Raw genomic sequence first — 17,406 nt, 5'->3', positions numbered from 1 at the left:
CTGAGAGTCAGAGGGCCAGAGGCCCGGAGGTGAATAAAGCAAAACTTCATTCACAGAGTCTTATTAAAAGAAGTTTCTTAAGAGAAGTTCAGGAAGATTCAGTCTTTAAACTCACCACGTGGAATTCAAAAGAAGATATTTAAAGCATTCTCACCAGGGTCTCAGCGTTCTAACACTCTTCCACGAACCAGAAGAGGTCTATCACCAAACGCCTTCTTCAACCAAAGACCTCTCACTCACACCACTCCCTCTTTTTAAAGGGGTCAATTATGCTTCACTTCCTGTGCCTTCCCCTAGCTTGCATGTCTAGTCACAATAGATGCTTTCTCATAGAATGCCTAGGGGGTGGACAGTCGATTCTGATTCGTCACTCACTCTAGCACACATGGGTTACAAACCTCCCAGAATTGGAAGGTGCTCTCACCTTTGGTGATTAAATCTAAAGATAGGCAGTGTAGACTTAATCTAATTTTCACAGCAATTGACACTGGTGGAGAAGATATCCAAACCTGGCTCAGGGTAAGGGATTACCCTTGATGAAATTATATGCCTTTTGCATCATTTAAACATCTCTTTTATTGTCAAAATGCTCTAGCTCACTTAAATCTTCACAGCATTACTAGCTTGTATACTTCTCACTCTTTTGAGAGAAATGCTATAGTGCTAAGGATAAAGCACTTCGATTTGGAGTCAAAATATCTTCTAGCCATCAGATTCTATAATATTCTGACATGATGACTTATGATTTATAATCAGCATCAGCAAAAGAATACTGGCTTGAACAGCTTTGTATTAGGGCATGGTTGGACATACATTTGGTTAATGCCCTCCATTGATTGATGGAAGAAATGTTCTCTCTTGATAAAGTTATCAAGACTAGAATATCTTGTTTATTTACTTTAAGTGAGATGGACTGATTGACTAACTCAGGTAACACACACACACTTTTACTAGGTATAAACAAAATAGATAAAAGATGATTGGAAGGGAGGGTACTAGCAGATGAGGAATTATGGAAAGGCTTCATGGAGGAAGTAGAATATCATCTGAGTCTTGAAGAAAACTAGGGATCCTAAGAATTGACACTTGAAGGGGGAGTAAGTTTTAGGCATGGAGATAGGAAATGAAATCATGTTTGGAGAACTAAAGGATAATTTGGCTTGACTTAAATATTGCATGAAAGAGGTTAGTGCCTGATAATGATGGAAAAAAGTATGTTGGAGCCATAGTATGAAAGACTTTCAATGACATACAGAGGAGTTTATATTTGATCTTAGAGGTAACCAAGTACTACTGGAGTTTAAGGAGTAGAGGAGTCACATGATCAGATCAAATTCATGGAAAATCACTTGAGAAATTATATGGAGATGAGATGGATAGAAAATTACTTTGGCAGTTATATGGAAGATTAATTGGAATGGGGAGAGTTTTGAGGAAGAGAGATCAATAAGAAAGTTTTTTCAAGTCTATACAGGCAATGCCAAGGGATGAATACCAGAAGTGTTTGTGAATGTAGAAATAATATGATTTGACAGCTAATTAAATATTTAGCATCATAGCACCATCTAATTAGAGCTTATACTGTCAAGATCACCAATATCCCAAAAGGCTGAAAATATATGCTTTGTACAACAATAGGCCTCCCACCTCTGCAAAGAGGTAAGTTAGGTGTGCTACTCTTATCTCTTCTTTTAAGCTTTTATTCTTTTCTTTTTGTTTTAAACTTTCCTTTTTAAAAAAAAAATTATACAAAGAAACAATTTTTTTATTTTTTATTTAGAATATTTTCCATGGTTACATTCTTTCCCTCCGCACCTAAACTCCCCCCCTCCCCTTTTCTTAGTAGCCGATGTGCAATTCCACTGGATTTTACAAGTATGGTTGATCAAGACCTATTTCCATATTGTTGATAGTCGCACTGGGGTAGTCCTTTAGCGTCTACATCCCAAATCATATCCCCATCAACCCAGGTGTTCAAGCAGTTGTTTTTCTTCTATGTTTCTACTCCCACAGTTCTCCCTCTGAATGTGGATAGTGAGAAACAATTTTTTTATGAATGTTTTCTGACATTTCACAACTCAGTTTTTCTCTCTCCTTCCACCCAGGTGAATAGTCTAGTAAAGGATATGCCAGTGTTTTCATGAAATACGTATTTCCATATTGCCCTTGCTTTGACACAAGATACATATCACACATACAATTTAAAAAAAATATCATGGAGGAAATAAAGTAAAAGATGGTGTACTTTGATCTGCAATCAGATTCTTTTAGTTCCTTATTTGCCTGTGGATAGCAATTTTTATCATGAGTAACTTGGACTTATCATAAGACCTTGTTTGCTGATAAGAGTTTAGTTGTTCACAGTTGAGGGAAGTATAATATTTCTGTTACTGTATACACTGTTCTCCTGGTTCTGCTCACTTCACTTTGCATCAGTTTATCTAAGTTCAGGTTTTTCTAAATTCAGTCCCATTTATCATTTCTTGTGGTACAATAGTAGTATCCCATTACAATCATATAACACAGCTTGTTCGGGCATTCTCCAATTAATGGCCATTCCTGCGATTCCAATTCTTTGTAAGTTCAAAAAGAGCTACTAAAAATAGTTTTGTACAAGTAGGCCCTTTTCCCTTATTTCTGATCTGTTTGAGAAATGGACACAATAGTGGTATTACTGAGTCAAAAGACATGTGTAGTCTTATGGCCAGACTTATCTTTATAATTTTACTTTTGATTTGGGAACATTTGTGGTTCTTTCCATTTCCATTGTTGTGGTCATTATTTTCTTGCCACTTATTACTTCAGTCTACATTAGTTCATCTAGATCTTTCCATGCTTCTCTGTATCTTGAAATTCATCATTTCTTGCAGCACAGTATTGTGCTATCACATTCCCAAACAACAATTTGTTTATCCATCCCCCTTATCGTTAACTTCTTAAATGCTATTGTCATCCTCTTACATAGTCTCCTATGTATGAAGATGGAGAGCTCCACTCACATTTCCAATAAAACTAAATCACTACTGAAATGTCAGCAAATCTGTTTTTTTCTCATATATTTGTTATTTTAATATTCATTCAGAAACATTCCGCTTCCAGTTTTCAGAATAATCTCCTTTAGTTGGATTTCAGACTAAACTCTCTTTATGCTCATTTTCTCCTCAGCTTTTTATGTTTTAGAGGTAGTAATTATGTAATCTTCCATAATGATCCTCTGTAATAAATTATTTTAAAGAGTTATATAAAATGAAGGTTGCTTTTGGTAACCCTGTCTTTCTACTTGATTAAGAGAAGTTAATGCCTGCTGCATGGACAGATTTCTGGGCTTTTTCTGCCTTATCACTGTGGATAGTATTTTGTTTTAGTTTAAATTCCCCTCAAATGGTGATAGTATTTTTTCCTTTTTCCTATTTTCAGAGTAGACAATTTGTTTTAACAGATTGGGTTAGAGCTGCTATAATAACAAGTAATGTTTTCTCATTATTATCCTTTCTTCTTATTTGGTATTGTCCGGCCTTTACCCTAACCAGTCTATGGTTACCTTACCCTAACCAGACTGCTCAGGGAATGATTCAGTTTACTTCTATTATATGAAACTACTCATCTCTTGTTATTGAGACAACAGTCAGTTTCAGTTTTTGTGGTGGTGTTGGGTACTCACAATAATTCTCTTCTTGGAAGTAATATTCATAATGAACAGGCATTTTCTACAAACTTTTGATCTCAAATACTCAACCAAATCTCTCAGCATTTTCGCCACTTTCCTTTATGTTCACCTTTGCATTGAAGTCATTAAATATCAAAACTGTTGAAAAATAAACTAAAAAGATGTTAATTTAACTTGGAGGTCCCTGTCAAGTTTCCCATAAACTATCTTTTTTTAATTCTCTGCAAAAGATAGATTCTGGTGTGTCAAGAGACAACATAGCACACTGGATGGGGAGCTGGCCTTGGCTTCAGAAAGTTCTGACTTCAAATCCTGCCTCAAACACATACCAGCTGTGTGGCCTTGGACAAGTTACAAAATATCTACAAGCCCCGGGAAACTCTCTTAAAGTCAAAGTTAAAAAATAGGTGACAAACTGCATCAATAGAGTATCCTTACCAGGAGTTCTCTACACTAGTAAAATCACAGATGTAATTTTAAAAATAAAATTAATTCCCATTTTTATATGACCTGGGGCAAGTGATGTAACCTCCTGGGTCCCATTTTCTTCATGCAGAAAAATTAATTTAAAAAAATCAGACTACATAATATCTGAGATCCCTTCCAGCCCCAAGCTTATAATTCTGTGATCCTAATTATTTTCAGTTCCATTCAGCATCAAGGCACTTTGCTACCTATACGTTGTGGATAAAAAGATAAGAAAACCAAAGAGTTCCTGCCTTCAGGAAACTTTCAGTCTAATGTTAGGATAGAACATGTAGATAGATAAGTAAAATCAAAGCTATGCAAAGTGTTTTTGAGAGGGAAAAAGTATTCAAGATGAGAATGCATGATCAGAGTAGGAGTCTTCATAGTGGGCCATTTGGGCTCACTTATTGTGAACACTGCAAGGCAAGATGAAATCCCTTCATGACATGATTCTTCTCATTGTCTTTGGATTCACAAAAAACCCAACTCTGCTAATTCCTTCATTTGCCTCTAGAAGAAGAAACTGTGAGACATCTTCTCATTTAGCAATGACTTCTTTATTTTATGGTTGTAAAATGGTAATGGGAAAAGAGTTCAATACTCATGGTAATTCATCTAGTTAATAACCACTAGATAGTTCACACATGAAAAATATGAACAGTTTTTTTTAACCCTTACCTTCTGTCTTAGTATTGATTAGTAAGGGCTAAGCAATTGGAGTTAAGTGACTTGCCCAAGGTCACACAACTAGGAAGTATCTGAGATCAGATTTGAACCCAGGTCCTCCTAACTCCAGGCCTCACATGCTATCCCTTGTGCTACCTAGGTATGTCACTAATAACTAATATTTAAATTCAGTCTAAAAACTGTATGACTTTTTAGAACCTTTGCTACCTTTTCAACCTTTGCACCACCATCACCAAAGAGAAAGAAAGAAATGCAAACTCTATTTATGTTTTCTTCTTTTTCATGGCTTGCTTTGGCCAAAGGAATTTATCATCTCATGGTCAAACGTTTAGCAGTGAGTCTCTCTGAGTTTAACTGGTCATCCATCAATAATCCATAAATCCATACGATCAATCATACCCTTGCTAGACTTATCAAAAGGCAAATAATTTTATAAATCTAGCTACATCGAAACAAGTTTCTTTTTCAATTCCATTAAAGTATGTTCTGATATTCAGATAAACAGTTTGGAGATCCCTGCTAAGTCCTGGGAGTGATTAAATATTTTAAGTATAAAAGGACCAGGGTATCATAGGTCTGCATTTGCTCAAGTTAGCCCCATTCTCTTCCCATTCAAACTGCTCGAGAAAAAAGACTGAACTCTACAAGGCAGACAGGAATCTTCTGTGGATACCCTTTGTGCCACCCTTACCCCCCACTTCATTGTTCAATATAGTGCCTTAAACTAAGAAGCAGCTTATTAAGTACATGTTGAATTGAGTTAGACCTAGACTCAAAAAATTTTAGATAAAAGGAATTTGAAAAAGCCTCTGGTACAAGGGTTTTCAACTTTTTGTGTGTGTCTTTGGCTCCCTTGACTTTCTTGCTTAGAAGCCATTTCAGAATAATGTTTTTAAATGACTAAAACAAAATACATATGGTTAAAAAAGAAATAACTTATATTGAAATGTAGTTATCCAAATATTAGGGAAAAATACAAGTACTATACACCCTACCCCCCAAGGTTAGGAATTTCTGTTCTAGTCCAAACTCCTCATTTTACAGGAAGAAAAAAAAGCCCAGAGAGGTGATATAACTTGCTAAAGATCACAAAGATAACTCATATTATAGCCAAGACTAGAACTGATGTCTCCTAACACCTGTCATTCAGCCCTATGACCATATTCCTTTTCACATGCATATAGGGTCAGACTTATTCCCTCCTGCTGTTCTAGATGTGGCTGACTTTCAGCACAGCATCTTTCTTGGCCTTTAATCTCTTGGATTTGCCCCAACAGCTGCTGAAGAGACAGCAATGGTTTCCATGGTTACAACGACCAGAGCCTACCAGGAATGGAATCAGGGAGGAGTGTAAGAGACTTAGGGAGAGGAAGGATTTGTTAGTTTTGCTCTCCCAATTCTTCTTCCATGAACTGTCCTTTGGGATGAATAAGTAATTGTGAAACTTTGTATGCTTTTTTTTAAACCTCTCTTTCCTCCTCCCTCTTCTTCTTTTTTTTTTTTTTGGAAGGTGCTCTGTTTTTGCATTCTTCTTCCCTAAAATGAATTGGGAATGGAATCTATTAAGACCATTAAAAGCTTTTTTGCATTAGGAAATGGCAGAATTCAAAATATTTTAAGCAACAGTTTCTGAATTCTGTACTAGGGAGATTTGGAGTGAACACAGAAGACTAGAGAGGCTGAATTAAGGCTGATTCTTCCTTCCCACTGCCACCCCCACCCTTTGGATGAACCATCTGATCCTTTTTTCTTTTTTAATCTTTGTTACAAAGGATAGTTCTGTGGAGAGGGGAGAGGAAGAGATATAGTTTGATATGAATGTGATAGAAATAAAAGGAACCATCTATTTAAAACTATTTTTCAAACACTGTATTTTGTTAGAACTTCACAGAAAAGCAAATGGAGCAATGGTCACTAGAGGAGCATTTTTTAAATTGTTGATTGATATATTTTTTCTACATCACCATAATTCCTGTTATGTTCCTTCTCTCCTCCACTCAGAGGTATCTCTTCAAAGAATAAAAAGGAGGGAAATCAGTTAACCAAAATTAACCTATTAATCAAATCCAACAGCAGATGCCCTCTTTCATCACTGTGGTCTCCTTCTTCTACAAAAAATTTTGTTGTTTTTTTTTAAGTCACATTCCAATTCCTTGATCTATCCTCCCTTTCCTCTCATGCCTCTCCTCGCTTCTCCTCCCCCTCTTTCCTTCTTCCTCTCTTTTCTCCCCTCCCTCTCTTCTTTCTTCTTTTCTTCTTCCCTCTTCTTTTCTCCCCTTCATCCTACCCGCATTTTTAGTGATACAAAATTTCCCCTAAGGACTTCTTCAGCTGCATCCCAAAAATTTTGACATGTTCTCTTTATTGTAATTTTCTTCAATAAAATTTTTTATCATTTATAATATTTATTGAATTATATTATTTAATCTTTTAGTCAATTATAATACTTTTTAGCAGCCCTTTATTTAATATAATTTTTAGTACATTGTGGTCAGTAAGGAATGTATATATTTCTGCTCTTCTTCATTTGTTTGGGAGGTTTTTTAAGTGATCAATTTTTGTAAATAGTGCTTGAGTCCCTTCTTGAAGGATGTGAGCGATTATATGTGAGGGAAATGTGGGGGAAGTGCATTGTAGGCATGAGGAATAACCACTGTAAAAAAAGATAGAGATAAGAGAAGGCCTACTGTTTGCCAACAGGGAGAAGTCCAGTTTAATTGGATTTGTAGAAGGAATGAAGGAGTTATGAATGAGTCTAGAAAGATAGTTTGGGACCTAGTTGTAAAAGGCTTTAAAAGTCAAAGAGAAATTTATTTACTTGTTTATTTTTCTTTTAGAAACAATAAGAAACCACTGGAATTTACTGAATTGGGAAGTAATGGGGTCAGATCCACATTTAAATCACTTTGACATCTATGTCTATATAGAAGATGGTCTGGAATGAGGTGAACCTCAAGACCAAATAGTCCAATGCAACAGTTCAGTAGAAAGGTCATAAGGGCTTATACTAGGGAGGAAGATGTGTTAGTAGAAAGATGGGTTCAAATGAAAGAGATATTGTGGAGGTAAGGATATCATAATTTAGCAACTAATTTGATATGTGGGGTGACAGAGAGCTAGAAGCCTAGCCTAGGACTATAGATCCAAGAGCACTAATTAACATTGATGCAAATTTTTAAAATAAAATAGTATTTGCAAAGAGGCTAAAATAATGTATCATGTAGACTATTCTATGACCTGGTTAGATTAGCTCATTTGATTTGTAATCATATCCTCTATCTGTGCCAGAATCTTGTTAGAATCTATATTTAGGATTGATACTACATTTAGGATATGATACTCAACTTACAATTGAGATTTCCTAATAATGAAATCCTTTGATACTCCAAAAAGGCAGTTGGTTTAACATTAGGAAAATTATAAACAGTCACATTAATAACAAGAAATAAAAATCATATGATTTTATTATTAGACAAAGACTTTCCTGTTCCCCTCACTTCTTACTGTCCTTCCGTCCGAACAACCTTGTAGTAAACTACTTTTCATGCATTATTTGTATATTTATGCTGTATATACTTATATATGTATACAGTGTTTCCTCAATGCAATACTAACTACTTGAAAAAAGAACTGTTTTGTGGGGGAGTGGGGTCACAGTCTTTGTATCTCTAGTGCTGATCACATTATATGACACTCAGTACATACTTATAGGTTGATTAACTACAGTGTCAGATTTTGTTACCTTGTTAGCTGTTTGGAAGACAGCAGAGTGGGAGGGAAGATGTATATACAGAAAAGACTGTATCTTTTTTTTAAACCCTTAACCTTCCATCCAAGAATCAATTCTAAGTATAAATTCTAAGGGAGAAAGAATGATAAAGGCTAAGCAATTGGGGTTTTGTGAATTGCCCAGGGTCACACAGCTAGGAAAGTCTAAGGCCGGATTTGAAAGCAGGTCCTCTTGATTAAGACCTGAATCTTAATAAAATTTTATTTTTATGAAAGTATAAAGCCAATTAATATATAGATAATAGTGATTACTACTTCCAATAGTTCTTTTCTCTCATAAATGTTAAAGTCTTCATATGGAATAATTAGTTTGGGTCCCCCCACCCTTGACCACCTAAAAGTCATTGTGTCATAGATGAGATGTGGGACTGACATCAGCCTATCAGTATTCCTGCCAATCTGTAGCAAAACTGTCATAATTAGGTAGATTTCTAACTTAGAATATATTCTTTGAATACAAATAAAAGTGTACTTCTATGCACATCGCCTATCTTTGCCAGAATCTCACCATATTCTGTCCTTGGGATTCATGATATGAGGGTCCCTTACAATGGAGATTTCCTTATAGTAAGATTTTTTGATACTCCAGGAATTATACTTCCTTGGATGTAGTTCCAGGAGAGGTATTAGCTAAAGTTCTAACTATAGTTTACTTCAGATTTAATCCTGCCTTTTTAACAGCCATAAAGGTAGAACTAATTTGTAGATTTGTCATCAGTAAATAAACAGCATTAAAAGTGGATAGTACTCTGTAGAGATAAACCTTTCAAAGACTCATTAATAACCCAGGCTCTCCATTGTGAATTTTTGTTAAGATGCAACCTTTGCTAAAATGTGACTTTTCCTCTTGGTTTGTGCTGTTAACACAGCTTATAGTTGAAAGAACAGTGGTCTTAAAGACATGAAACCTAGATTCAAGCATAAAGAGCCAATTGGTCTGCTTTTATTGTAAGCATCTGTCTCTAGACTCAAAAAAGGTGGTGAACATTTTAATAATACAGATTAACCTTAAAAGTGTATCTGCCAATATTTACAAGCACACCTTAGTCCTGGTTCTGATCTTGCCATCTTTGTAACTGGACAATCCATTAACTTCTCTGAGTTTTGGTCTTCTAATCTGTGAAATGTAAATATTTGGACTACCTACCTCATCACTTCTTCAAAGGATTGCTGTGAAGAAAATGCTTGGTAAAGCTTAAAGTGTCTTTTTCTGTAAATGTTAGTTTTTTCCATTTATATAATATTCCCTTTCCAAACTCTGTGCTTCTTCATATGAATGTTTCCTATTCCTAAAATTTGCTCACTCCTTACCTCCAGTTATTAAAATCTCTAGACTTCCTCATTTCAGAATGTCCAGTTACATTTCTATACCATTTGTCTGATACCCTAATGAGCACTAATCCTGATTTGGAACTGTTTAAATGTTGGAGATTCTTTTAAATCCCTCCCCCCATTTTATAACACTTTATAACATTTTTCTTTATACTTGTTTACATCACAAATACCCTGATGTTGAAAATGACTATGAAGATTAAAGTCCCTTTGAAATCACTCAAATTAGACTTCCCTAAGTATTCACTGCTACCTTTATTGCCAAAAATAAAACAAAACCAATTTACATCATTTGGTCCTCTGAGGTTGGGTAAGATAAGTAATTTTAACTCAGTGAGGAAGCTAATGATTAGAGGTTAGGCAAATCATCCCAGGTCATAGACAACATTCGGCAACCTTTTTGGTCATGAGAGCCATAATTGCCTGCGGAAGGAGGATGGAGGCAGAAGGCGCTGGCATAAGGGGGGGGGGTTGCTGCTGAAGGGCCCCCTGGGGCACATCCTGGGACTCTGCCTGGACTGGCCAGTGGGGAGGTGGAGCCATATATGGCTTGAGAGCCATATGTTGCCGACCCTGACCTAGAAAGTGATGGAGGGCAGCAGCTAGGTAGCACAATGGATAGAGATCCAGGTCTTAAATCAAGAGGACTTGCTTTCAAATCTGGCCTCAGACATTTCCTAACTGTGTGACCCTGGGCAATTCATTTAACCCCAGTTGCTTAGCCTTTATCACTCATCTCTCATAGTATTGATTCTAGGATGGAAGGTAAGAGTTTAAAAAAAAGAAAGTGATAGAGCTAAGACGCAAACCCATGTCAAAGAATGCTATGTTCAAAGCTCTTTTTCTATTATACCATGTTGTGCTGAATGGAGGGCCCATGACTCAGAAGAATGCTTAAATTCATTACTGTCACATGGATTTCATCATAAGGAATTTGCCTTTGAACAGATAATGCTTTGTCTTCAGCCATAAAAGAAGTGACAGTGAAAGCAGGACAGCTTTCTTTTTCATTTGTTCTCTAGTTAACAGTTAACATTTTAGGATAAGAACAGAAGGTAGAGTTGAGACCTACCTGCTTCTAGGCAACATCTTTGGAACTCATCTTGACAGTGATGACAGGATGGAAAGTCATCATGATACAACTAGAAAAGTCAGAATGCCTGGATTCAAATCCTGTCTCTGCTAATTATTATATGTGTGCCCTTGGGCAAGTCCCCTAACTTATCTGGGTCTTATTTTCCTCATCTGTTAAATGAGGGACTTAATACTAGATGGCTTCTGAAGCCCCTTTCTAATTCAAGTTTATGAAATTTAATTCCAGCTTTTATTTGTGTCAGGACTTTAGGCTGTTTCCCCTCAGGGGCTGTGTAGCTAACTTTCACCCCACACTTGGATTAGATTGTTAAACTGCTTTTGTAGTTTCTCCTGAGGGGCCTTACCTCTCTGACCTCTCTCCTCCTGCTGGGATTTCGTGCCAGGGCCAGCATAGTCAGTGACCATATCTAATTCTGTCTCTCTATGGTGCTTTACACATGCTTACTGCTTAGCAATTACCACTGACAGTTCTTTGGTTACATTGATAAAAAGGATTTGATCCCAAAGTAGCTTTTTTCCTAGCAGGTATATTTAGTGGTAAAGATTTGGATTTTTGTTTTTAATTATTTGATTATTTGGAGACTGGGTTTTTTTGCTTGTCAATGGGAAACAAGAGGATTTTCCCCTTTTCTTTCTTGTCATACAAATATAATATGACTTGGCAACTGCCTAGAGAATTGGTCCTGGGTCCAGTGGCACCTGCCATGTTGGCATCTGTTATCTTAGGAATTGTGAAATACCTATGAATAATGCAGGACACCTAAGCAAAATCTTCTCCTTTAGAAAAATTCCAATTTAAGAAGACATTGTAATGTAGGTAGCATTGCAAGGAATTTGGCCCTCTGAGATAAAAAAAGCTGTTTCAGAGGTCTATCCCAATTGTCTGTCTTCTCCTTGATGCTGGCTCAGTAGATCTGAATAGCTTTAGATTATTCAGCAGAGAAAGCAGATTGAAACCTGTTAAAGGCATTCAGTTTGGGAAGAGGCAGATAGAGAACTGTTTTTTACCGGGTCAGTATAGATCAAAGGTAGGCTAAAGAAATTAAATCCCTCCTCTTAATTGTTTTTTGAGGTGAGGTTTATGGGAGATGTGTGAGTTATTTCAAAGCCTTTGGTGTACTCATCATACTAAAATTGTATGCAACCTGATGTTCACCAAGAAAGCCAGGGTTTAAAGGAATCGAAACCAAGTAAAACTGATGGGCGGAACCTTCAGTTAGTTATGATAGGCATCCTGGCTTCAGGAGCTGAAATTTGCCCTGACTTTAGCCTCCAAGAATCTTAAGATAGTAAGTTTTATATGAAACTAGTATTATTTCTGATCACCTCCTAACTCTAACCATCCCTAAGCCTTCCTATTGTCTGAATCCATTAAGTCTGAAACAAGCAAGGAGAGGATGATCTGTGATAGTGACTGAGGAATGTGGTATGGAGTAAAGGATTTCTTTCTCCTTTTTTTTTCCCCTTGTAGGCAGGTGATAAACATTACCATCCAAGCTGTGCGCGATGCAGCAGGTGCAACCAAATGTTCACAGAAGGAGAGGAAATGTATCTTCAAGGTAAGATGGACACAGAAATAGAGTATTCTCCATTTGAGAAAGAAAACCAAGTCTGCCACTTGGTATAATATTTTGGTGGGATTTTTCTTTATTTTATTCTTTTGTTAATACGTTTTTAATATGATAGTCCCTTTCCTCTAATTTCCCTCTCACTACCAATAGAACCCTCTCTTAGAACAAAGAACAACAATTAAGCATTCAGTAAAGGGTCCCTTTATTAGCTGCTGACTCATGCCTAATAAATGGGGCCAAAAGCTACCTAATTACTTAATTAATCAGACCAGCAGCTGGAGTCATACCTGTTTTGGGATATAAGCCTATACACTGAATCCCTGACACAGTGTATCACTATGGAATGGAATAGTTTTTAATAAGTATAAGAATACAACATTCTCAACCTGAAGGAAAAATGTTAAAGAGAATCCCCTCACCTCTCCTCTGTCCCCAGAATGTTCACAAGGAAAGAAAAGGTCAAAAGTATCAGAGTTTTTAAAGTCAAATTGCCTGTTCATTTTTCTTCAAGGCTTTTGATCCAATATTTGGACTATAATTTTAAGCAATTTCCCTAGTATGAGAATGTTTTCAGTTTGGGGTTTGTTTGGTGGTGTTTTTTTAACTCCTCTAAAAACTTAGAAGGCGTTAGAAAGGAAATAGGAAAGAATCTTTTCCCCATTAAACTTTTTGCTATTTTTAGAAGGAAAAATAAGTCTCTTTAGTTAGACAAGAGCATATCAGCCTACCTAGCAAGTACCCAAGAAATATTTCTCCTTTTTCCCCTGTAACTATGGTACCTTGATTATTAGGGCATTGCATTTCATCTTTTCTCATAGTATAGTAACGCTGAATGTTTGTTTTTATCTGCGCTTTAAAGTTGATTTGTATTTTTCATATACATAGGAAATATTCATCTAGAAGTCATTCTATACAAGGGAAAATCTGTATGGCTCATCCTGCCAAAATGCAACTTTTACAGTTAAATTCCTTTTCAAAGAACCCAACTTAAATTATTTTGAAATCACTTTGCAAAATAACAACCAAGCATCACTAAATTTTTAATACTAATAATACCAACTGATATTTATGTAATGACTTTCAATACCTTTTTAATCAGTTAACAAGCATTTAAGTGCTTTTATGAGCAAGGCATGATATTAAGTAAAAAGAAAGACAAATAGCCACTGCCCTCAAGGAATTTACATCCCTTGGCCCTAAGAAGTTAGGTAGAATAGTTGATTTTAACACCAGTTATGCTTAGAAAAGTCTGGGAACTTGCAGAGGTTCAAACAGCTGGAAAATAATAAAGGCTCAAACCTAATATTAACAATGCTAGACCATGTGTTAGGAAGGGAAAAATTCCAAGACCCAGAGATTACCCGAGATTTTATTCCAAGACAACCTTTGGTATACTTTCCCCATTCTCTCAACACTTCCCCTGAGAAGAATGAGCGATTTCTTCTTCCGCAGCTTGAACTCCAAGCCAAATATCTGAGGCTCTGAGTCACATTCCATGTGTGTGTCTGACCTCCTGATGAGAATGTTTACATTGTGTGCTGCTGGCAATCAGAAGCAGACCTAGTGTTCTGGGCTTTACCCTGGTGCTCGAGAGCCTTCAGGATAAGAGCTTTCCTGGGATCTGACCTTGACTCTACTAGTTAGCTTGCTTCGCATTAACAAGACTTCCTCTGCCTTTCATGGTGCTAAAGTGACTTCAATTTCTTCTACATGATGGAATGAGAAATATTTGGGAAAGGGAAATGCTTGTTAAGCAGACTTTAATGGATGATAGTATTTTGATTTTTTACTCTATTTTTCTTGCCATCAGTTACATAGTATTATGGATTATTATATACTATTGAACAAAAACCACTTTGAAGTTACTTTAAACTTTAAATTACTTCAGAGTACATATGTATACATACAGATGTATATATATTTCATAAGCACATATATATGTGTTTATAGAAAAGTTTAAAGCAATCACAATAATATGTTTTAATCATAGAATGTTAGACCTGTGAATTACTAAATGGATTATCAGTTCTAACCCCCTTATTTTACACAGGAGAAAACAGGCCCAGGGAAGTTAAAATGTCTTGGAATAATAATAGTATAACATTATTATACTATACTATAATATATAAATATAATAATGTTAACAACAATAACAATAATAGTAACCACTATCATTTATGTAGCTGCTTTAAGATACATATGCTGTCTCATTTGATCTTTACAACAACCCTGGAAGATAGATGGTATTGATTATCCCTACTTTACAGATGAGGAAACTGAGACAGGCAGCTTTTAGGTGACTTGTTCAAGATCATAAGTGTCAGAGGGCATAATTGATCCCATGTCTTCCTGACATCACATATGGCTTTCAATCCAATGCACTACCTAGCTTCCTCTAAGCATCACAGATTTAGAACTAAAAGGGACCCTAGAAGCCATTGAGTTTACTTCCCTTACTTTGCAAGTGAAGGAAAATAATGCCCCAAAAGATTATATGGCTTACTCAGGGTTATACAAGTAATAAGAATCAGAACTGGAATATGAACCCAAGTGCTCTGATTCCAAATCCAATCCTCCCCAAATCTCTTTCCACTCCCAAATACTAAGTTCACATAATTTTCATAGACAGGAAGACTATTATTAACTTATCAAAGGATCATGAAATTGAAAACTGCAAGGATTCTTAGATGTCATCTAATCCAACTCTCTTATTTTATAAATGAGAAAACCAAAGGTGCCAATAGGTCAGATGACTTGTCCAGTCTTACACAAGTTCTACATAGTGAGACTTTTATTAACTTTTTTCATTTTGTACATTCATTAAATTTTCCTTTGGCCCTGAGCAGATCTCATTTTCATGTGGGTTTTAATCTTGAATGTACATAGAGTTGTTATCTCATCCAAAAATTCACATTAATCACAAAGTTAAAAGGTAAAATCATTTCTAGTATACCTTTATAAATAAAACTACTTTGAGATGCCATCCTATCCTGATCCAATTAGTAAAGTAACTAAGAATGAAAAACTTCAGTGCTGTTGGGGCTTCAGGTATTCTTGTGTATTGTTGATGGTACTTTGACTTGGTGAATGTTTTTAGCATAGTAATCTGAGAATATACAGTTAATGATAAAATCAGTTATTCTTTCTTGCCCAGCTGTTGCATTGCTAAGACTATACCCTAAAGAGACTATTAAAAGGAAAATATTATCAAAAATATTCATAGGTGTTTATTCATCATATAAATAAGCGGGGGTAGCCTCTGTTTCCAGTTATTGGAGAATGTCTAAACAAATTGTAGTATAATATTTCAGTATGAAAGCCTATCATTTTGCTTTTTAAAATTATGAGGAATTATAAGGAATAAAAATTATAAGGAATTAATTATAATTACAAGGAATAAAAATTCTCTTATAAGGAATTATAAGGAATAATTTATAAGGAATAAAATTATAAGGAATAAAAAGAAATATGGAAAAGTCATACTAAATGATGTAAATTGGAGAATAAAAGTGAAAAGTACATTGATTGTCCTAATTTTTTTAAACCCTTACTTGCTGTCCCAGCAACAACTCCATGATAGAAGGGCAAGATCTAGGCAAATGTAGTTATATGGCTTGCCCAGGGTCACACAGCTAGATGTGTCCAAGGCCAGATTTTAATCCATGTCCTCCCCATTTCTGCCCTGGTGCTCTATCTACTGTGCCACCTACCTGCCTAATTATGCTTTAAAAACAAAACAAAACAAAACAAAAAACCACCAGAATTTTAAGTGCACAGTTGGAAAAGAGGAGATATGTGCAAATAAATTAGTACTTTTACTTTCTTAAAGTTTTTATTTTAAATAAAAATGTAAATAGTTCATATACAAGTTTGTGAGATACAGTTCCATATTACATTTGTTAACATTATAGATATTTCTGATTAATTTCTTAATCCAGATAATTAGTATTTCATTTATATATAACTTCTCATCTCATCCTTTTTTTTCCCCTACCACTGAATTGGCTGGTTGTTTTACTATCACATAAACATATCTTACATTTATGAAGTTAAAATATTTAGTGAGAAACATCGTGACATAATGGAGAGAGATCTGGCATTAGCATCAAGATGACCTGGGTTCAAATCCCACCTCCTAGCATGTAACAGCTGGTCTGACCCTTGGGCAAATTAATTTAACTCTCCATATGATAGGCCATTCTTTGAGATTGTATATGGTAGGACAATTTCTTGTCTTGTACCACCTACAAAGAAATCAGAGCTCTAACCCTGCTCCACTTCACAATATACTGAATAGAGAGAGGTAGTTTGGTATAGGGAATGCAAGACCAATCTCATACTCTGGAATAATTGGGTTCAAATACTGAGAAATTCTGTTGGACTTGGACTCCAAAGCCCAGAGCAATGGGCAAACCATTTAACATGTCAGTGCTCCAGGCAACTTTCTAAGACTTTAAGTTATAGAAGAGCTATCTACTTTCATTGTGAGAGGTAGTTTCCACATCTGACATCACATTAATGAAATAGGAGGAAGGAGGGAAAGAGAGAAATAGAGATGGATAAATGGAAAGAGAGATGGATAAATGGATTGTTAGATGGAAGTATATATGCATGTGTTTATATGTATGGTATATATTTATACATATATGTACATCTATCTAATGTTAGGGTATACTGGTATAGTCATGAATAAAATGTTTCTGGACATTTTTAAGTAATCAGTGTTTTCTATAAAGAATAACTATGCCCCCTTTAGAGTAAATCAGGACTTAATATAGAAAACTTATCCAAAACCTC

General features: G+C 35.6%; 1 protein-coding gene across 11 annotated transcripts in view; it reads left to right on the top strand.

Annotated features, from left to right (window-relative positions):
* The window catches only part of ABLIM1 (actin binding LIM protein 1), a 268,909-nt gene that overhangs the window by 193,542 nt on the left and 57,961 nt on the right, over positions 1–17,406 (top strand). For 7 of the 11 annotated variants that reach the window (XM_044665602.1, XM_044665611.1, XM_044665607.1 and 4 more), the window contains one exon: positions 12,510–12,597. In XM_044665602.1, the coding sequence (XP_044521537.1) occupies positions 12,510–12,597 (88 nt within the window). Of the gene's footprint in view, positions 1–12,509; positions 12,598–17,406 lie in introns of those variants that run through there. The other 4 variants (XM_044665613.1, XM_044665610.1, XM_044665612.1 and 1 more) reach the window with 1 other exon arrangement.

This window comes from Gracilinanus agilis, chromosome 2, assembly GCF_016433145.1.
Source record: "Gracilinanus agilis isolate LMUSP501 chromosome 2, AgileGrace, whole genome shotgun sequence".
In the NCBI taxonomy this organism is placed as follows: domain Eukaryota; kingdom Metazoa; phylum Chordata; class Mammalia; order Didelphimorphia; family Didelphidae; genus Gracilinanus; species Gracilinanus agilis.
Note: the sequence above shows the minus strand (reverse complement) of the source record. Positions and strands in the feature narration are given on the sequence as shown.